This window comes from Lontra canadensis, unplaced genomic scaffold (genome assembly GCF_010015895.1).
Source record: "Lontra canadensis isolate GAN:19392208 unplaced genomic scaffold, GSC_riverotter_1.0 scaffold16, whole genome shotgun sequence".
In the NCBI taxonomy this organism is placed as follows: domain Eukaryota; kingdom Metazoa; phylum Chordata; class Mammalia; order Carnivora; family Mustelidae; genus Lontra; species Lontra canadensis.
The window spans coordinates 20197-43001 of NW_022631010.1; the positions used below are offsets into that span (position 1 = coordinate 20197).

The 22805-nt window shown below is 44.5% G+C and overlaps 1 protein-coding gene across 1 annotated transcript in view; it reads right to left on the minus strand.

Moving 5' to 3' along the window:
* Positions 1 to 329: 329 nt before the first annotated feature.
* Positions 330 to 22805, minus strand: part of CNBD2 (cyclic nucleotide binding domain containing 2) — a 43472-nt gene continuing 20996 nt past the window's right edge. The window contains exons 8-12 of the mRNA XM_032858750.1: positions 18430 to 18544; positions 15848 to 16025; positions 13125 to 13245; positions 6096 to 6259; positions 330 to 669 (exon numbers count right to left, since the gene is read on the minus strand). Coding sequence (XP_032714641.1) covers positions 351 to 669; positions 6096 to 6259; positions 13125 to 13245; positions 15848 to 16025; positions 18430 to 18544 — 897 coding nt within the window. The 3' untranslated portion in view covers positions 330 to 350. The remainder of the gene's footprint in view (positions 670 to 6095; positions 6260 to 13124; positions 13246 to 15847; positions 16026 to 18429; positions 18545 to 22805) is intronic.

Sequence of the window (22805 nt, forward strand, 5' to 3'; positions counted from 1 at the left end):
ACCACCGCCTGCTGCCTGCCCAGTCCTTCTGATGCAACCTTTCAGATGATTTGCGTGGCCTCCAGAAGGCAGTTGAGTTTGTAACCCCAGTTTTGCTCACTTTGATCTGAGCCCCTCTGTACCTCCCATCTGTCTCACCAGCTAAGACCCTCCTACCCTGAGACCACACCCAGCCTCCTGACCGTCTACTCACTCAAGCCCAGCAAGTATCAAGGGAGAGAGTGCCCCAATTGCCACCCCCAAACATCTCTCCAGACCCATGGCCTCCAGGAGGCCCGACTCCAAGCCCCACAACTCCCATGGTGGTCACTCCGGAAGCAGGATGACCAACCCAACATCTTTTATTAGGTCTAAACAAGGACTCCTGCATTCTTATACTGAGGCAGGAGTTCTTGGATTTTATATCGGGGTGTTGTGATGGCTTGGACGATCCTCAATGGGGGCAGGTATTTCCGGGATGCCATAAAAATGGAATGACAAGGTTTAGTCTCCTTGTTGAGGCTACACAAATCCAGAATCAGAGACTTGGGGCTGCAGCTCCCTTTCTTCTTAGGCCGGATTGGGGTGAACGGCGGACGCTGGCAAGGCTTCACCAGCAGCCGCAGTAGGTCCTTCCGAAAGATATTCCAGCTGTTCTCCTGAAGGAACTTCCGGCACAAATCTTCGTCACTAAAGGTGAGGCACAGATGCTGAGTTTCCCACACCGGCTCCTCCTGTCCCACTGCCCCACCAGCCGTGTCTCCTGTCACTTCCAATTCCTAAACACAGTGTGTTCTGTCCCACCTAGGGTCCTCTTCCCAGACTCTTCTGCCTCCTCTCCCTTTCCCCACTTTCTTCCCCTAGAACTGCACTGTTCTGTGTAGTGGCCATGAGTCACATGTGGCCACTGAGTACCTGTGGTGGGGTCAGTCTGAATTAGAGATGTGCTGTGAGTTTAAAATACATACTAGATTTCAAAGAACTAGAGCAAAAACAAATGGAGAGACTCTCATTAGTAATGTTTATGGTGGGGACACCTGGGTGGCTCAGTGGATTAAGCCTCTGCCTTCGGCTCGGGTCATGGTCTCAGGGTCCTGGGATCGAGTCCCACATGGGGCTCTCTGCTCAGCGGGGAGCCTGCTTCCCCCTCTCCCTCTGCCTGCCTCTCTGTCTACTTGTGATCTCTCTCTGTCAAGTAAATAAATTAAAAAAAAATAATAATGTTTATGGTGATTACATGTTGAAATGATAATATTTGAGAAACACTGAATTCAATAAAATATATTTAAAAAATCAATTTCACTCATTTCTTTTTGCTTCTTATAACGTGGCTACCAAGAAGTTAAATTATATAGGTAACCATTTATCCATCAAGGAAATGTAAAGCAAAGCCACAATGAGATGCCCACTAGGATGGCTGTAATTAAAAACACAGATAAAATTGTGTTATGAGGGGTGCCTGGGTGGCTCAGTCAGTGAAGCGTCTGCCTTCAGCTCAGGTCAGGACCCCAGGGTCCTGGGATCAAGTCCTGCACCGGGCTCCTTGCTCATTCGGGAGCCTGCTTCTCTTTCTGCCTGCCACTCCCCCTGCTTGTGCGCTCGCTATCTCGCTCTCTCTCTGACAAATAAATAATTAAAATCTTTTAAAAAATGTGTTATGAGGTGGAGATATTAAAATACGGGTTTTGGTACACTGCTGATGTGAAAGCAAACTGGTACATTCACTTTGGATAAGAGTCGGCAGTTCCTCAAAAGGTTAAACAGGGTTAATTTACAACCTAGTAATTTTACTCCTAGGTATATGCCCTAGAGAAATGGAAACCTATGTCCACGCAAAGCCTCGCACGAGAATGTTCATAGCAGCGTTATTCATCATAGCCAAAAAGTGGAAACAACCCAAACATCCATCCACTGACAAATGGATAAAGTGTGATATATACATTATAGGAATGAAGTTGGGGCACCTGGGTGGCTCAGTTGGCTAATCGTCGACCCTTCGTTTCAGCTCAGGTCATGATCTCAGGGTTGTGAGACAGAGTTCCTTGTTGGGCTCTGCACTCACTATGGAATCTGCTTAATTTTCTCTCTCTTTCTCCCTTCCTTCCTCCTTCTCTCTTAAATAAATAAAATCTTAAAAAATAATGAAGTACATGGATAAAACTTAAAAACACTATGCTAAGAAGCCAGTTGCAAAAGGCCACACATTGTATGATTCCATTTATATGAAACATCCTGAACAGGAAAATCTATGAAGGCAGAAAGTAGATTGGTGGCTGCTTTGGACTGGTCTTGGTGCCCTGGCTTTACTTCCCGCCCCTACAACGAGCATGAGCATGGGAGGGTTGGGGAAAGTGAGGGAGTGGGAGTGGGCTCAGCACTCATTGGTTTATTTCCTTCTGAGACCACAGCAAGGGAAGGCATGTTCCATTTCCCCTGACTTGCCTACACTCTCACCTAAGGAAGCAAGCCTAATAAGTCACTAACAAATTAGAACATTCTTCTGGCAACATTATATTGACGAGGGCAAAGTCAACTTTGATCCAGAGAGATCGACTTAATAAAAAACCCGGATGTCAGAACAGGCTCCTGGCTAGTCCCGTTGGTCCCAGTGGCACGCCGAAGTCAGCTCCTCTGGGCTCAGTGGTGATTATGTGAACCCTCCTCGACCCCCTGTTCAGTGACATCAGGTTGGTAGGTCGAAACTGGCCACGGTGGGAGTGTGTACACCACGTTAATCAGGATACCCTTCAAATCAGGCTTCCCTCCCACCCCCCTCCGAGAGAGCTGGTTATTAAATATTCACCAGCACACTACTGGATAGCCTCCACTTAGAAAATTCCTCTAACTCCCGGGGCGCCTGGGTGGCTCAGGGGGTTAAAGCCTCTACCTTCAGCCCGGGTCATGATCCCAGGGTTCTGGGATTGAGCCCCGTATTGGGCTCTCTGCTCCAAGGGGAGCCTGCTTCCTCCTCTCTCTCTGCCTGCTTGTGATCTCTCCCTGTCAAATAAATAAATAAAATCTTTAAAAAAAGAAAATTCCTCTAACTCCCTATTTCTTCCATAAAAGAGAGAGAGAGAGAGACTATATCTAATTCTGACTTAGCACTAAAGTGCCCAGCACCTTACTCGTTAACCCATTTAATCCTTACAACTACCCATTTCACAAACATGGACACTGAGGTTTAAAGATGCTACAAGACTCACCAAAACCTAGGAGGGGGCAAGCGTGTGATTACAGATTCTTAGGGGGGCTTCTAGGGTGGGGGGACTCAGAGTCCAAGCTAAGACAGACAAGATTCCATGTCACCTCCTATGCTGATGGCCATACTGATTTCTAGTTAATTTTTTCACAAAATGGGGTCACTCTTCTAAGGGCCTCAGCTTGGTGCAGGGGTTTCTGTTCCAATCTCTGCCTCACGTGAACTCAAAGTTTCATCTGTCCCCACAGGCTGTAAAAACTTCAGCCCAAGATGGCCCTAACCCCCGGCCCGGCCCACCCCGACCCAGCAATCCCACACTAGATCACACTCTGTGTGTTGGCTTTTAGGCTCTCCTCCATTTTGGCCCTCGGAGATTTCCCTTCTCTCCTGGGAACTCAGCCCCTGTGCTTTACAGTGGGAGAGACGTCAGGTTATCCAGCCCCTGGCATTCACAGGACAGGTGTCACCGCCACCAACCTTGTGATCTTCAGGATGTCATGCCCTCTTTCCTGGGCTTCGCAGTCTTCAATTAAAACATGGAGGATTTGAGCTAGATAATGGATCTGTTTTGTGCCTGCTTTAGCAGTCTAGGAAGCATGAGTTCAACAGTGAATGAATAAGCCAGAATTCTCTCCATCAGCATTGCGGATCATTGCAGCGAAGCGCTGACCGCGCGGCACAGATGCCAGGGGCTCAAGTGTCTGCCACCGTCAAGGCCACGGAAACCTCTTCTGAACTTCAGTTCAACAGCCATTAACTGACACCCATCATTCTAAGGCTCCTAAAATCCTTTTTTTTAAAAAAGATTTTATTTATTGATTTGAGAGAGAGAGAGAGAGCACAAGCAGCGGGGAAGGGCAGAGGGAGAGGGAGAAGCAGACTCCCCACTGAGCAAGGGGCCCAGGGTCGGGGGGATTTGGGGCTCAACCCCAGGACCCTGAGATTATGACCTGAGCCGAAGGCAGACACTTAACCGACTGAGCAACCCAAGTTTTAGGCAGGAGTTTAACATAGCCAGATCTAGGTTTTAGCAAGAGCAAGAAATGCTGCAATGATCTAATGGGGAGGAGGTGGAGGCAGGGGGCCCAGTGGTCTAGGCTGGAGGTCCCAGTGGGGATGGCAGCATCATGTCATCTGGGGAGGTGAACAAGATCCACTGAAGTGTGTGAAAAAAAATACAGGAAGTCATTTATATTCCTCTTTGTCTTATTCTTCTAAAGAATTTTGGTATGTCCATAATATATATATTACTACAGCAATGTATGTATGTAATAATAATAATAAATTAACATGTTATTCCTATTTACATGTATTCTAAGGGGCATATATGCAAACACTTTTTACTAATAACAGTGCGAGATCAAAATAGTTTTGCAACCACTGGTCCAGTTAACTTTTACATTAAAAAATGAAGTTTTTTTTCACCTTATAGACATAGTCACCTTGGAAGATTTGGAAACTAGGGAAAAGTAAAAATAAATTTTTTGATCAAATCTTTCAAGATAGATTTTTTAAATTATAAAAGTAATATTATCATTACCAAACATTTGGAAAATGAAAAAAGCCCACTTGGAATGCCACTATCCTGACAAAAAGTTTTTCTTTAGGGATTTGGGGAGGGACAGAGGGAGAAGGAGAGAGAATCTTAAGCAGGCTCCACACCCAGCATGGAAACCAACATAGGCCTTGATCTCACAACCCTGAGATCATGACCTGAGCTGAAATCAAGAGTCGACACTCAACCTACTGAGCCATCCAGGTGCCTGCAACAACAACTTTTCATAACTATTTCTTTTAGCCAAACTGTGGAGAGAGCCCAAATGACCATCGACTGATGAATGAATAAAGAAGATGTGACAGATACATAATGGAATATTACTCAGCCAGCAAAGAGAATGAAATGTTGCCTTTTGCAACAACATGGATGGAGCTAGAGAGTATGACGCTGAGTGAGATAAGTCAGTGAGAGAAAGACAAATACCACATGATCTCGTTCATATGTGGAATTTAGGAAAGAAAACAGATAAACATATGGGAGGGGGGGAAAGGAGAGAGAAAGAAACCATAAGAAATCTTAAGGTAGAGAACTGAGGATTGATAGAGGGAAGTGGGTGGGGGATGGGTTACATGGGTGATGGGTATTAAGGGCACTTGTGATGAATCACTGAATTCTACTCCAGAAACCGATATTGCACTGTATGTTAACTAAGTAAAATCTAAATTTAAAAAAGTATCTTTTCTTCCCTCATTATAAAAGCAATGCATACACACTACAAAAACAATTAAATATGAGAGGAATATATAATGATAACCAGGAAATATCTTGTAGTTTTACCTTCCAGACAGAATAACTCTTACAAATTTGGCAACATCACAGTTTGTCAACACTTTTACTTATTTCCTTCTAGGTTTTTCTCTTGTGTTTTACAAAGGCATAGCCATAGTATATATACAGTTTTGCATCCTGTCCTTTTCATGAATCATTATATCACCTATTTTACCCTCCTCCTATAGAACCATTAAACTTACATTTTTTTTAATATAGCAATTATGTTCTATCAAAGAAATACACCACAATTTCTAAACTATCCCCTTAGTGTGATACGTTTGGGTGATGGTGATAGTGGTTTTTCTATCAAGAATATGGCTGCTATGAACATCTCAGTACATGTAGCTTTTCCCATAATTAGATAAATTCACAGGTAGACCTTTACTTCAGAGGGCATAGCCCTTGCAACATAATACTAAATCTATTATCAAAAGGATTTAGATAATTTAAGGGGTACCAACAACTACTGGTTTCATTCCCCCTTTTCAGCATTAGGTATTAGCACTTTTTTTCTTCCTTTTACTAAAACAATAGGTGAAAATTTGTTTATTTGGTCTGGTGGGATGTGGACACATTTCCAGCACTGACCTGGGGTAGTTGACCTTGAGCCTGGACAACTTCTCTGTTACCTTGCTGTCCATCAGTTCACAAAATTTTTCTTTCGTCACCCGTATCACCTCAGCTCCCAGGCTCACCAGGATCAAGGGCCGAACGTCAAGCTGGTTCTCCGGGAGGAGTATCTGCTGAAGACCCTGGGGAACAGAAAGTTCCAGAAGGTTTCATCTCAGAGACTGTACACTTTTTTATTTAAGATTTTATTTATTTGACACACAGAGAGAGAAAGATCACAAGTAGACAGAGGCAGGCGGAGAGAGAGGGGGAAGCAGGCTCCCTGCTGAGCGGAGAGCCTGATACAGGGCCTGATCCCAGGACCCTGAGATCATGACCTGAGCCAAAGGCAGAGGCTTAACCCACTGAGCCACCCAAGCGCCCGAGACTGTCCACTTCTACCAGCAGATTATCTAGATGGGAAGATGGGGAAAATGAGGCCCCAGGCAGAAGGTGAATCCATCTGGGGGTCATTCTGCAGGGGATGGGGAGAAGTCCAGGGCTCTTTCATGCTACACTTTTGACATCAAAGTGTCAAAATTCCATCAGGCTGCTGGAATTAGAAGAGCCTGTAAGGAAAGCACACTGTCTGTGTCCTACCTCCACACAGGCTTTCTAAGAGTCACACACAGGAAGTCTCTCAGGGGGACAGTATTTCACAAGGTTTTCCCCAGGTCCAATCTCGACTCTTATGGCAAGTAAACCCATTTTTCTCTTCCTCAAGACAGTAACAGAATTCCAATGGCGAGTCCTCCTTTCCTAATTCCCCCTTCTGCAGCCACCACACTATCCCTCATCCTTTCTGCAGGTTTTGCTCACGTGTCCCCACTGAACCTCAGTAACCTTCTTGGTCCCTCACAGACTTTGGGGGTCACTGGACCCTTCTCTACAGCTCAGTCACTCCTCTGGCTCCCTGGCCGTGATGATGACAATGATACGACAGCAATATTTGGGCATTTGCTCACCCCAGGCCCTCTTGGCCCTGCCGTGGGTACTGAGTTATTTGACACCATCCCAAACCCCCATGAGGTGGGTCTTACTATTATCCTCATTTTACAGAGGATGCTGCTGAGGCTGAGAACTCTGCCCAACATCACACAGCACGGAAGCAATAAAGCTAGGATTTGAGCCCAGGGGTTCTGTCTTCAGAGTCCATGCTTTCAACCACTGTACTCTGAGGAAACTGAGGCACAAAGAGGTCCAAGGACGGAAAGAGGTGGAGGCAGGATTTGAAAGCAGCAATCTGTTCAGGGCCCCATTGAGAGCAGCACTGCCGGCAGGTACCCTCATCCACCTGCAACCCATCCCACACACACCAGCCAGTCACGGCCCTTTGCTGACTATGCCCTTGAAATACCTTCGAACAGCACAGAGGACAAACGAAAACTCCTTATTGTGGCCCCCAGGTTTGAGCTAGCCCACCCTTGCCTGACTCTCCAGCCCGGCCTCATGCCGCCATGCCTTGTTTACTCTGTTCCAGCCATGCTGCCCTCCCTCCCAGTGCCCTTGACATGCCAAGCACCTTCTGGCCTCAGGCTTTGAGCCCACTCTTCCTCAGTCCGCAACATTCTTCCCCCAGGTCACCCCCAGCTTGTTCTTTTCACCACTCAGGTCTCAACTTAAAACATCACTTCCTCAGAGCCGGCTTCCTTGATTGCTCCATTTAAGAACCCTGCCCCATGGCCCAGCTTTCTCTCCCATTCCTAACAGCAATTTGCACTGTTACATGTTTGCTAATTCATCTTTCTATTGTCTGTCCCCAGACTAGATCATAAGCCCCATGAGGACAAGAAGGATGTCAGTTTCCTTGCCCACACTGGCATCTTAGGCCAGGGTTGGAGCACAGTAGTTGCTCAAGAGCTATCTGCTGAATGAATACTCAGATGGGGTCACAGAACATTCGAGTTAGCAGCTCACCCAGGTGAATTTCCACATTTTCTTTTGAGGCCACACAGCTGTCTAATTAGAAGCAAAATGAAGATGAGGACCCCCTGATCTTGACCCCAATCTGTCATATCCCTTCTGCCCTGCCCATGGCTCCGGCTTGCCCCATCTGAGACCTTGGTCTGCCTGTTCTCTGGAGAAGCTGGTTCCCTTACGACCTCCTGGCTCAAAACAGAGGCTCTACTCCAGGCCCCAACCTCTGCTGTTTCAAAGACTGACCCAGCTTCACACTCTTGCTGCCCATATTAGGCAAATGGGATCTCTCAAGTGAATACAAGCACAGCTGTCACCATTCACTCTCCTACAAATGAAGCCAGGGCCTTGAAAGCAGGGAGAACAGAGACATTCAAGGCATTTTCATCAAGAGTCATGCTAACACTTGGGGGTTGGGGGGCCTTCTCTGGGCTGGGCCCTGCGTGATGAATGAGGCAGCTGGGTATTTGCTCAGAGCCCCCACCCAAAGCCTTCTAGGCCTTCCTAGAGAATCAAGGCCAAGGTCCCTATTCCAGCACAGCAGGTCCCTGACAAGAGGGACCTTGCTGTTCCCTCTCGGTACTGCACCGCCTCTGGGGCTGCCACCATCTGTCCAACTAGGCGATGCCTTTCCGCCCTCTGGGGCCCTCATTCAGCTCTGGGTGCCCGGTATCCCCAGCTGCTCTGCCTGGAGGTGGGTGAGGCTGTGCTCAGGATGTCAGGAGCCCAGCGATCAGTGCTGAGCATCTTACCCGGAAGCACTAGCCACCCTGGAGGAAACGTGAGCGGTGAGTGGACTGGAATCCACACCACCTGGGGGCTGTTGAAAGGAACGTAGGAAGTTTTGACCAAAGGAGAAAATAATTCATGGGGCTTTGGCACTGTGCCTGCCTCCAGAAATGCTGGGTGAAAAACAAAATGGGCATTATTTAAATATCTAAGGGGCCATCATGTGGCTAGGAAGCTGATTTCTTCTGTTTTGTTCCACAGAGGGCAGGGGAGTTTAGGGGAAGAGCTAGTTAAAAGTTGCAGGAGGCAGAATTTTGCTGAAAAAAGGAAAAGCTTCCTAAGAGTTTGGAAAAATTCCAGCAGCCTCCAGGGAGAGCTGTGCTGGAGGGCTGGGGCTCCCACCCAGTACTGCGCTGGAAAGACTCCCAGTCCCATGGGGCAGGAGCATGAAGAGCCCACCACAACAGGGGGTGACAGGCATGTGAGGAGGACGCTGGAGATACTGTCACTGAGGAACAGAGGGCATGGCAAGGGAGCCACTCTCTGGACTGGCCACACACAATGATGACCACATGTGGGGCTTCAGAAGACAGCCCCTCCCCAGGGCAGGCGGAGGCCCACCTGCTGCCCAGCTCCCACAGTGATGAACTCATGGCCCAACTTGTTTCGTCCATGCATTCCCTGCCCAACTAACTAACTACTAGATAATTTTTTTTTAAAGTAGGCTCTACGCCCAGCATGGAGCCCAACGTGGGACTTGAACTCACCACCCTGAGATCAAGACCTGAGCTTAGATCAAGAGTTGGACATCTAACCAACTGAACCACCAGGCACCCCGGATAATTATGTTTTTAATAGACTTTGCTTTTTAGAACAACTTTAGACTTAGAAAAATTGAGAAGCTAGTACAGAGTTCCCCTTTACAATTTCTGCTGTTATTATTGTATATTAGTAAGATACCTTTGTTATGATTAATGAACCAATATCAATACATTATCATTGTTAAGTCAAGGTTGCTTAGATTTCTTCTTTTTTAAATTTGTTTTAAAGATTTTATTTATTTATTTGACACAGAGAGAGAGAATCACATAGGCAGAGAGGCAGGCAGAGGTTGGGGGGGAAGCAGGCTCCCTGCTGAGCAGAGAGCCCGATGTGGGCCTCAGTCCCAGGACCCTGAGATCATGACCTGAGCCAAAGGCAGAGGATTAACCCACTGAGCCACCCAGGTGCCCTGTAGATTTCTTTTTTTTCTTTTTTTTTTTTTTTTTACCTAATGTCCTTTTCCTGGTCCATGATCCTATCCAGAACACATATTCCTTTATTCTCTTATCTCTCAGGCTTCACTTGGCTGGGCAATTTCTCAGACTGACCTTGTTAATGATGACCCTGATAGCTACTGAGGAGTACTGGTCAGGAATTTTGAATGATGCCCAGCAATTCAGTCCCCTGATTAGACTGGGGTTGTGGATTATTGGGAAGAGGACCACAGAGGTAACGTGTCATTCTCATCACATCATTCCCCATTTCCTCAAATTAGGGGACATACGATCAACACGATTTAACTGTGGCTATTGGCCTTGATCACATGGCCACAGTGGTGTTTGTCAGGTTCATCCACTGTAAAGTTACTCTCCCTGCCCCCTTTCCTTACTGTGCTCTTTAGAAGGAAGTCACTGTGCGCAGCTCACACCTAAGGAGTGGGGTTTATACATCCTCTCCTTTAGGGCCAAGTACGTACATAAATTATTTGGAATTCTTCTTCATGGGAGATTCATCTCTTCTCCCTTATTTATTAATTTTTTCATTATTTATTCATTATACCAGTATGTCCTCAGAGATGTTTACTATATACTTTGAGGTATAATCTAATACTATTTTATCTGTGGCTCAAATTGTTCAGATTTTTCTAGCTTTGGCCACTGGGAGCTCTTTCAGTTGGTACCTGTGTCCCTTTGATATGCTTGCTTCCATCAATGTAGGGTTTTTCCCTCCACACCTCCTTGCTGTTCGACACTACAAAATGCTCCAGGCTCATCTTGTCTATTTCCTGCCCTAGTCCTAGAATCAATCATTTTCCAAGGAGCCCTTGTTCCTCTTATAAAAGAATGATATTAGAAACCAAGTTCCAGGGGTGCCTGGGTGGCTCAGTCAGTTAAGCGTTCTGCCTTCAGCTCAGGGCATGATCCCAGGGTCCTGGGATGCAGTTCTGCATCCCGCCCCCTGCTCAGTGGAGTCTGTTTCTCCCTCTCCCTCTCCCCCTGCTTGTGCGTGCACTTTCTCTGTCAAATGAATAAATCAAATAAAAAGAAACTAAGATCTGGATGCTAGGTTTGCTCATTGCTACTACAGTGTCATTTCTTTTAGGCTCTGTCAGTTGACAGAGCAAAAAATATATGTTGAGGCACATATCTCTAAATATTTCCATGCATAACCATCTGTATTTATATTAAGTTAAACAGGAGTTCATACTGAGGTCTTCAAGGAATCCGTTCCCACATGGTTCATTCTAGCCTCCTCCTTGCTTATCTGCCAATCTCTACTCCAGTGCTGAGAAACCTGGCTGCCATCCTCGGCCATTCATTTACTGATTTGATCCATTTCAGGGCACGTGCACTGCAGTATCAGAGCTGTTAGGCATATGCCCCTGGGTCACGAGGTCATCAGCTAGAGTACAGCGCTCATGCGCAGTGCCTTCAACTTTCAGGCTCAGGGACCCCAGCTGCCTCCAGCATTACATAGATCAGCACCATTTCCTCCCACCCTCTTCACTGAGATCATTTCAGACATTTGTAGTATCATTAGATGCTCTCGTCGTAGTCTGCATTCCCTCCTGCGATCTCCTGCCTCCTAAATGACTCCTATTTTTTTTGTAACAAATTGCATTCATTAAGGTTCACTCTTTGTGCTATAAAGTTTTATGAGTCTTACCAAATGCTTAAGGGTTTGTATCTTCCTTTATAATATCATACGGAATAATTTTACTCTCCTAAAAGTCCTCTGTGCTTCACCTATTGATTCCTCCTCCTGAACTCCAAACCTTTGGTGACCACTGATCACTAACTTTAAAGTTATGCCTTTTCCAGAATGTCACAGAATTGGAATACACAATACTTAATCTTTTCACATGGGCTTCTTTCACTTAAAATACTCATTTAAGTTTCCTTCACGTTATTCTTAGCTTGAAAGTTCATTTATTCTCATTGATGAAGAATATTTCATTGTTTGGATTTACCAGTTGGTTTACATTCACTTTTCCATGTAAATTTTAGAATCACTTTGTCAATATCCACAAAATAACTTTCTGGGGTTTTGGCTTAGATTGTGTTGAATCTATAGATTAAGTTGGGAAGAACTGACATGTTAATCATAGACTCTTCCAATCCATGAACATAGAATATTTCTCCATTTATCTAAATCTTCTTTGGGTTCTTTTATTACAATTTTTTCAAGATTTTATTTTATTTATTTGAGAGAGGGGTGGCACATAAGCATGGGGGAGGGGTAGAGGGAGAGGGAGAAGTGAGCTCCCTCCTGAGCAGGGACCCTGGTGCGGCACTTGATTCCAGGACCCTAAGACCATGACCTGAGCAGAAGGCAGGTGCTTAACTGACTGAGCCACCCAGGCACCCCGTGAATTCTTTCGTTATTAATAGTTTTCTGCATGTGGATCCTGAACATACTTTGTTAGACTTATACCTAAGTATTTCATTTTTGGTGCTATTGTAAATGCTTTTGCGTTTTATTTCAAATGTCAATGTTCACTTCACTGTCTTATACCCTGTGATCTTGCTATAATAATTTATTTACTTCAAGAGGGTTTTTTTGTTTTTATTTTTTGATTCTTTGGAGTTGTCTACAGAGACAATAAAATATCCACATACAAAGACAGCTTTATTTTTTTCTTCCCAAATGTTTTATTTCCTTTTCTTGCCTTAATGCACTAGCTAGGTCTTCTAGCACAATGTTGAAAAAGAGTGGTGAGAGGGTATATTCTTGCCTTGTTCCTTGTTCCTTGCTCCTTTGCTCAGCAGGGAGCCTGCTTCCCCCTCTCTCTCTGCCTGCCTCTCTGCCTACTTGTGATCTCTCTCTCTGTGTCAAATAAATAAATAAAATCTTTAAAAAAAAAAGCAAGTCCCAGATGTCATATCATTTTATCTGTTTTTTTGATATGTATCTCTTAAGTATAAGGACTCCTAAAAAACATAACCATGATACTGTTATCATATCTTAAAAAATCAACAATACTCCTTAATATCACCAAATATCAAGTGAGATGTTTTCAAACCTTTCCTATTATTCCTTAATACTCCTAACCTGCCACATTACACACTCTCTCCTGAGGGAGGCTCTCTGCACACTCACCACAGTGTCTCCTTCCTCCACAGTGTGGATCTTGATGTAGGCGCCCACTGCAGCCTCCTCGGGGAGATCACCATACTTGGTACTGATCAGGGAACACTGAAGTGAATGAGGATCCCTGGACCTGAAATATGACAGCTTGTTAAAGAGAACTCATTTGTCACACAGCCTGTTCACAAAGCCCTAGACAGTCAGCCCCCACTCTGCCATACACAGAGACCTCCCCTCCCTGGAGAACTCACACTGCCCCCAGAAAGTGAGAAAACTCAAACCAAGCTCTGGAAGAAACCATGTCAGGAACTGGAGAAGTTTAATAGGGGGGAGGCTAGCAGAGAAAGAGATAAGACCCCCCTTTAAACACCTGAAGGCTATTATGTAGAAGAAGGGGCTGATGAGCTCAGACAGCTGAGTCAGACCAGATGGATGAGAAGTCCAGGCTGCCCAATAGATGTTCAACATGAGGAAGAAATTTCTAAGTCAGAACTTAGAACAGATTGCTTTGGCCTCAAGTAAGCTCTGGACCCCTGGGGGACACACAGAGGTTGGGGCTCTCCTTCTTGGCAGAAAAGCAGAGAAGAAATGGCTTTGTTTATTTGTTTAAAAGACAGGTTTCTGGGGCGCCTGGGTGGCTTAGTGGATTAAGCCTCTGCCTCTGGCTCAGGTCATGATCTCAGGGTCCTGGGATCGAGCCCCACATCGGGCTCTCTGCTTGGCGGGGAGCCTGCTTCCACCTCTCTCTCTGCTTGCTGCTCTGCCTATTTGTGATCTCTCTCCCTCTGTCAAATTTAAAAAAATAAAAATAAAATAAAAGACAGGTTTCCTTGGGCAGCCTGTAGATTCTGTACTTTGTTCATGTTGGAATTAATTTTACACAGGCAACCTTGTTGTGCTTCCTTTGGTCTCAGGTGAGGTAGAAGGAAGAGACAGGCTATACAATCTGGATTAGAGGCAGGGAAAAAATTATTTATCAGCTGAGAAGATAGATGATATATTCACCCAACTCATAAAGCCACCCAACACATAAACAAGGCAGCCTAGAATTCTCACCCCCCAGGACATGCCCAGCATGGTCTTTGCTTTTCACTTCTGGGTCCAACCTGTCTCTTCTCTTTTACTGATGTACAGCAGAGAAACTGGGTCTGTTCCATCCCTACCTGCAGAAGGACTGGGACTGGGACTTCAAGCACTGGATCACTTGGAAAGAATATGCATCAGAGGGAATGACAACTCTGAAGTTATGGGATGCTCCTTATGGAGACCAGCAGGCTAGAAATGCTAACAGGCAAAGGATTTGAGTGCAGTGGTACTTGGGGCAACATGGAGACTGTGACACTCATGTTATTATTACTATTATTGTAATATAGTTTTTAAAGCTTCTATTTATTTACTTATTTATTTATTTATTTATTTGAGAGAGAGAGCAAGAAAGAGGGCACAAGCAGGGTGAGGGGCAGAGGGAAAGCAGACTCCCCATGAGCAGGGAGCCCGATGTGGGACTCGATCCTAGGACTCCAGGTCAGGACCTGAGCCAAAGGCAGACACTTAATCAACTGAGCCACCCAGGCACCCCTCGTGGTGATATTTTAATTTTACATTGTATGGCGGGGGTGGGGGGAGAAGTGTTAGATTGCTGTGGGTCCAGTGTTGAGCTGCCTCTGGGCAGGGACCACTGAGTGTCCTTTCCTGCTCCTCAGCCTCTCTGGGTTGAGGCAAAAGCACAGCCCTCGTTGCACATTCTCATTCCAGCCGTGACAGTCGTACCAGACAATAGGACTGAGCACTAATAAGCTGCTCAGGTTTGAATCCTGGCTCCACTGCTTCCTACCTTGTAAGATCTCAAACGGGAAACTTAATCATTCTCTGTAGCTTGGTTTCCTCACCTGAAAAATGGGACTGATAACAGCACTTACCTCATAGAACCTGCGAGGATTAAATTAATCCAGGACCAGGCTCGGAGTTTTCCACAAGTGTTAGCTATAACTGCCATTATCACATTTAATTGCTGTCTTATAACAACACCAAGACTTAAATCCTATTTTTTTTTAAGATTTTATTTATCTATTTGACAGAGAGAGATCACAAGTAGGCAGAGAGGCAGGCAGAGAGAGAGGGAGAAGCAGGCTCCCCGCTGAGCAGAAAGCCCAATGTGGGGCTCGATCCCAGGACCCTGGGATCATGACCTGAGCCGAAGGCAGAGGCTTTAACCCACTGAGTCACCCAGGTGCCCCAAGACTTAAATCCTATTATCTATAGACAAGGGAACTATGGCTTAGAGAGGTCAAGTCCCTTGTACAAGGACACAGAGCTAAAATAAGTGGCCAAGCTAGCATTGGAACCTGGGCTGAACTGACTCCAAAGCCCAGGCTCTTACCTCCTGCCTCCTTTAGATGGGTAGAATTTTTCTGAAGAGGCTCAGAGTCAAAAAGATCCAGTGACACACAGTATCAGAGCCAAAAGATCTGCCTCTCCTTCAAATGAGTTCCCTGAGAAAGGAAGTAGCTGGCTGCCTCAGTGGCTCTGTGGGTTACAGACAGAGAACGCAGCTCCTGGGTCTCAAGTCTAGGATTTCTCTAAGTCACCTTCTGTCTATACCCCAATCTTTGGGGTTGAGCTGTACCTGCTACCTTTGCCCCCTCCCCAGCATCCCTGACATTCTGTCCTTTCAAGTTATATCTCCCTTTTCAACCAGAATCCGGAAGTTTCTATCTGCCAAGAGCTAAGCTTACTTGATCTTTGGGCCCCACATCTTCGGAAAAGAATTTCCCGGGATGTTAATCTGCCTACTGAGGCTGGTCCCCTCTTGCTCCCAGGAGTTCTGGAGGTGCTTAAGTTTCAGAAAGCTGAAGTCCTGTACAGGATATGATTTGATCTGAAATTCCTTAAATCTCTCCACAGGAGAAGATTCTGTTAGAGAAAGCACAGAAAAACATGTTAATGGGTCTTTGTATATAGGAGGTCTGTGCTGATGATGGTGAAAACTTTACCCTCCTCACCTGCCTGGCCAGTCTGGCGCATGGGGAAAGGAAGGAAAACAGAAAACACTGTGGTTTCCATGTGTTGTCTGCCTGGGCCAGGCCCTGAGCAGAGCCTTCACGTACGTTATATCCCGTGTTACTGGCTCCATTTAAGAAATCAAATGAGCAGCACTCAGAGTTTAAGTCATCCAGGAAAGGGCTGAAGCTTGGGTTTAATTCAAGTCTACCTGATTTTAATTAGAAGTTCTAATTTCTAATGAAGTTAGAACTTCATTCTAACGAGAATGAAGTTAGACCCTTACATCATACCACAAATAAAATTAACTCAAAATGGTTCAAAGACCTAAATGTTAAGGCCTAAAATTATAAAGCTCTTAGAAGAAACACAGGGCTTGGGGTGTCTGGGTGGCTCAGTATGTTAAGTGTCCAACTCTTCTTTTTTTTTTTAAGATTTTATTTATTTATTTGACAGACAGAGATCACAAGTAGGCATAGAGAGGGGGGAAGGGAAGCAGGCTCCTTGCTGAGCAGAGAGCCCGATGCAGGGCTCGATTGCAGGACCCTAGGATCATGACCTAAGCCGAAGGCAGAGGCTTAACCCACTGAGCCACCCAGGCGCCCCAAGTGTCCAACTCTTGATCTCAGCTCAGGCCTTAATCTCAGGGTCCTGAGTTCAAGCCCCCACGCTGGGCTCCATGCTGGGTGTGGAGCCCACTTATGAAAAAAGAAGAAAACACAGGGCAAAAGCATCACAACATTGGATCTGGTGGTGATTTCTTGTATATAAACCAAAGACACAGGCAACAAAAGAAAAAATGGACAAACAGGACTTCATTAAAATGTTAACAATGTGTGCATCAAAAGACAGTATCAACAGAGTTAAAAAGGCAACCCACAGAATGAGATAAAATATTTGCAAAACATATCTAGTAAGGTATTATCATCCAAAATATATAGAAAATTCCTAAAACTTAACAAAAAACAATCAGATTTTAAAACAGGCAAAGAACTTGCATAGATGTTTCTCCAAAGAAGATATGTGAATGGCCAATAAACACAGAAAAAGATGCTCAACACCACTAATCATTAGGGAAATACAAATCAAAACTATAATAAAAAGATGATAAATAAATTAAAAAACTATAAGATGCCACCTCCTATCCATTAAGATGAATATCATGTTTAAAAACCATACAAGTGCCTTCTTAGCGCAGTAGGCAGCGCGTCAGTCTCATAAAAACCATACAAACAGGACACAGCAAGCACTGGTGAGGATGTGGAAAGACCGGAACCCTTGTGCACTGTTGGTGAGAACGTAATATGGGACAGCCCCTGTGGAAAACGGTATGGCAATTCCCTAAAAAAAATTAAAAATAGAATTACCATATGATCCAGCAAGTCCACTTCTGGGTATATATTCAAAAGAAAAGCAGGTCTCAAAGAGATAACTCTACACCCACGCTCATAGCGGCATTAATCACTCTAGCTGAAATGCGAAAGTTCTCAAGAGTCCATTGACGGATGAATGGGTACGCAAAATGGGACATATACACGCAATGGAATATTCTTCAGGCTTCAGAAAGAAGGAAATCCTGATACATGCTATAATATGATGAACCTTGAGGACATTATGCAAAGTGAAATAAGCCAATCACGGGGCGCCTGGATGGCTCAGTGGGTTAAGCCTCTGCCTCCGCCTCAGGTCATGATCTCAGGGTCGTGGGGTCGAGCCCCGCATCAGGCTCTCTGCTCAGCGGGCAGTCTGCTTCCCCCTCCCTCTCTGCCTACATGTGATCTCTCTCTCTCTGTCAAATAAATAAAATCTTAAAAAAAAAAAAGATCTTTAGACATTCATTTGCTTCATTTCATAACAAGTCCACGAGGTAGGGACCATCTGAGGGAAACTGATGGCACAGGGACACAGTCACTTGCCCGGTATCACGCAGCTATTAAGAAATGGACCCTGAGCAGTTTGGCTGGGCCGGTGCTCCTAGCCACTACACTACCTCCACGAACCAGACCCAGAGGCTTTAAGTACTTACCCGAGTCATCCAGCTAACCAGTGAGATTCAAACCCAGCTCTGTCAAGCTCCAGGCTCCTTTCCACCCCTCTCCCCAGGGGCACCTGACATAAAGGGAAAGCCCAAAAAGGAGGAGCCGGAGGGGGGTGGGCAGGAGCCTCCCACCATGGGGCCATGTGGGCCACGTTTCCACAGCTGGGAAAAGGGGATCAAACCAGACATCCTGCCGGGCCTTTCTAGCTCAGGAGGTCTAAGAGCGCACGGGAAGCTGAAGGGCCCAGGCGCCCCCTGCTGTGCGCGGCTGCCAGTTACCACTGAGGTGGGTCTGCAGAGGTCTGCCGTCTATCAGCTCCAGATGCTGCCAGACCCACTTGTAGTAGAAAGGCGAGGTCCCGAGGTCTATCAGACGCAGCACTTCACAGCTGCCCTGGAAACATCAAGGGACACAAACAAAAGGGCTAACCCCTGAAGCTGGGGGCAGGCCAGGCTTTGAGGATAAGCTCTACTACATCTTACCCCAGTTTACTTGGCTTAATGCAAGTTTTCAGGTTCTTTTTTTTTTTTTTTAAACACAAATGTTATCTATTCATCATAAGCTCAAAAAGCTAAATAGGCATGAGAACTAAATAAATGTTGGCATCGGGGGAAAAACAATCACCCTAGACAATGGTACTGTGACAAGTGGTGAAATTGACTATGGACTGTAGATTATATGTTACATCAATGTTAAATGCCCTGATTTGGAAAATTATTCTGCAATCAATTTCTGACTTTAGAAAAAAAATCACTTAAGTATATAGGGGTAAGTGAGTATAATGAATGATATTTAACTTTCAAATGATTCGGGCAGGGAAATATATATAAATAGAAGCAAATGTGGTAAAATGTTAGTAATTGGTGAATCGGGATCAAGGTTATACAGTTCTTTGTTCTGGTCTTACAACTTTTCTATAAATTTAAAAACATTCCAAGATTAAAAGTTTAAAAAAAATGTTCAAGCCAAACAGAAGGACATAAAGAAAATTAAAACTATTTTATCCTAACACCCAGAAATAATAAGGAGTAGCGTTTTGGTAACTATTTTTTCAAACTTTTCTCTGTAAACATATAACATAGACATAGACAATTTTTCATAAGCGAGTTCTTTTATGTAAAACATTCTTGTGAACTTTTAAAAAAAAAAATAATACAGGGGCACCTGGGTGGCTTAGTCAGTTGAGTCTGCCTTTGGCTCAGGTCATGATCCCAGGGTCCTGGGATTGAGTCCCATATTGGGCTCCTTGCTCAGTGGAGAGTCTGCTTCTCCCCCCACCTTTCTCCCTGCTCATGCTCTCTCTCTCCCTGATAAATAAATAAAATCTTTTAAAAATAAAACTCAATAATACATTAAGAACATCATTTTACACCAACTAACATGGTTCTACATTATTGTTTTTAATGATTGTATATTATTCTATGTATGTTATAACTTACATAGGATTTAAAATAAATTGTTGATCAAAAGAAGTCAGACACAAAAAGCACATATTGTAGATTCCATTTATATGAAGTGCAAGAACAGGCAAAAGTAATCTTCTGACAAAGTCAGAAGAGGGCTCTGTTTGGTGGCGGTGGGTATTTTGTTTGGGAAAGGGTACAAGGGAGCCTTCTGGGGTGCTAGAAATGATCTCTACCTTGATTTGGATGATGCTTACACAGGTGTATACCTATGTAACAATTCACTAAGTGATAAACTTTAGATGAGTTCTTTATTGCATACATGTTATACCTCAAGAAAACATTTTTGAAGACTAATATTCAGTTGTTTCTAATTTGTCAGTAGTATATATAACTGTGATTTTGTTCAGTACAACAAAACTCCATTTATAAAACTCACCACCTTCCCAAACTCTGCTACAGTGGGGATGGCAGTGACCCAGTTCCAGCCAATGACACATACGTGGAAGACTGATGGATAAAACTCCCAGGAAACTTATGGTTGATCTCTCCTTTACCTCTGCCTGAAACTCAGATGTGATGGCCGGAGGTGAACAGTCATGTTGTGACCACTAGGATGAAAGCCACAAGCTGTGGATAATGAGGGGAGAAGCAAGAAGGGGACTAGGGTCTTAAAGCCTTTCTCCAACAGCTTTCTAGCCCTGGATTGCTTAATTCTAGACTTTCCACTGCAAGACAAAATTACTATTTACTAAGCCATGGCAGTTGGGTTTCTATGACAGCAACTTCAAGTGATAATCTTGCACACATGTCTTAATATCTAGACTGGTCATTAGGCAGTTCACAAATACTCAAGTTCTCCCCACAAGCATAAGGCAGGACTGTATTTTTCCTTGAATCAGACATGGCCTTCTCACTTGCTTTGTCACTTTCCTCAGCAAAGTGACTGCTGATAATCTGAGTGGGAACTTTAAAAGCCAGTGCTTGATTCTCAACATTCCCTTCCCCTGTCCTTTTGACCATGGAAGCACAGGTGAAGATAGTTTCCAGGGGCCTATGCCCCGAGGGACCATGAAAAGCCAGGCCTCCTGCTGATCTGCTGTGATCAAGTAGTGGGATGAAGGAATGCATCTTTGTCAGTTAATCCACTGAGATTTGAGGATTGCTTATAATTGCAGTATAATTTAGTTTATCCTCATGTAATACCCATGTTTGTCCCCTTGGGATTGTTTCCTATAGGTGTGTTGTTTTCAATATCGATACCCACTGCCAAATTGCCTTCCAGAAATGTTAGTTTACACTCTCTCTGGCAGTGCATAACAGAGCCTGTTATAGTTACATTTTATATATATATATATATATATATACATTATATATATGTATATATATAGTTTCAATGTTACATTGAAAACTGAGTTTTCACAATCCTTTTAATCTTTCCTAATCTGATAGGAAAGAAAGATATGCCATTTTTTATTTTGTATTTTTATAAAATCTTACCCTTTTTTAGTTGGAACTGTAAGACACACATTATAGTTAAGGTTCAAGAAAGATTACTGTTAAAGAGGAAGGAGAAGGGATCAAACATTTAATAAGCCTTAGTCTAGCCAGGTGTTGGGCTTGGAGGTTTAGTCAACACTTATGCAACATTTATCAACAAGGAACCTGGTACCAGAGGAACACAGGTGAACATCCTCTCAGAAAGTCTCTTGTGTGTCTTTAATCCCATCTGTATCTGTGTAGAAAACAATTCCACCACGTGCCCCCAAATGATTAATTGTTCAAAATGAGTTGATTGTGGGTATTAAGTATGTTTTCTATGCTGCCGGGAAACTGCCTTCCCTAACTCTCCCAGGTCCCCAAGACACCCAGGCCACTCACTGCTAATATCGTCCTCTAGTGGCCACAGCTATGAACTACAGGATCCGGGACTCCCCAGTCTCCTTAGACGAATATTCCAACAGCAGGCCTGATGGGAAATAAAAATGGGAGGAAAAAAAGCAGTGCCTTTAAAAGGGGCAGGTGCTCTTCAACTCCAGCCAGAGGCGGCTGCATCACAATACAGCCTGGTTTTGCCTGAACTTCTGAATATCCAAAAGAAGTCAGAAATCCGAAATTGTATTTATCATCTTCTCAGTAACGATTAAATGAGTTTTCCGTAAAACACATTAAAGGACAAATCCAATTCACCTACTAGCCAGGATGCCCCCCAACACACACAAGCACACCTGCTGTCACTTTGTGACATCTGTATTAACTTTCTCAGAAAGAACTTCAAGAGCGCCTGCTTTAGATTCACCAGCTGTGCTTATTCCAGTGCAGATTGCTGGAGTTAAGGCATGAGACACTGGGGTGAGGCAGAAATTTGCATTTTTAAGAAGCCCCCGAAAGTGTTCTTTATGCTTACTCAAATCTGAAAAACTCTTCCCTTAAATCAGACTTCTCCAATTTTAGTGCACATCAGAATCGCCTCGAAGGCTTGGTGAAACAGTTTTGGGGGCACGTGGTAGCTCGGTCATTAAGTGGCTGCCTTCAGCTCAGGTCATGATCCCGGAGTCCCGGGATCAAGTCTCACATCGGGCTCGCTGCTCCCCGGGGAGTTTGCTTCTCCCTCTGACATTCACCCCCCCCCCTTGGGATCTCTCTGTCTCTCTCAAATAAATAAATAAAATCTTAAAAACAAACAAACAAAAAAACCCCGAGTTTTGGATATTGAATAGCTCTTGGGTAGGCCTGAGAATCTGCATTTTAGTGAGTTCCCAGGTAATACTGATGGATGCTGCTGATCAAGCAACAGCACTCGGAACCACTGAATTCGAGGATGAACGTGAACTGAGAAAGTCTGTGCTAGACTCATCCTTAGAGACTTTTTGAGGTAAGTGGTCCCACTTTACAAAGAAATGGAGGCTAAAACAGACTAAGAACTTTCTGCTGGTCAAGATGTAATCATCAGGGACACCTGGGTGGCTCAGTTGGTTAAACAGCTGCCTTCGGCTCAGGTCATGATCCCAGCGTCCTGGGATCGAGTCCCACATCGGGATCCTTGTTCTGTGGGGAGCCTGCTTCTCCCTCTGCCTCTGCCTGCCACTCTGTCTGCCTATGCTCGCTCTCTCTCTCTCTCTCTCTGACAAATAAATAAATAAAATCTTTAAAAAAAATAGTTTAAAAAAAAAAAAGATGTAATCATCATACTGATTAAAGCAAGTCTTGAACTTTGATCCCTTTCTACCCCTGCCCCCAATCTTCCCTGG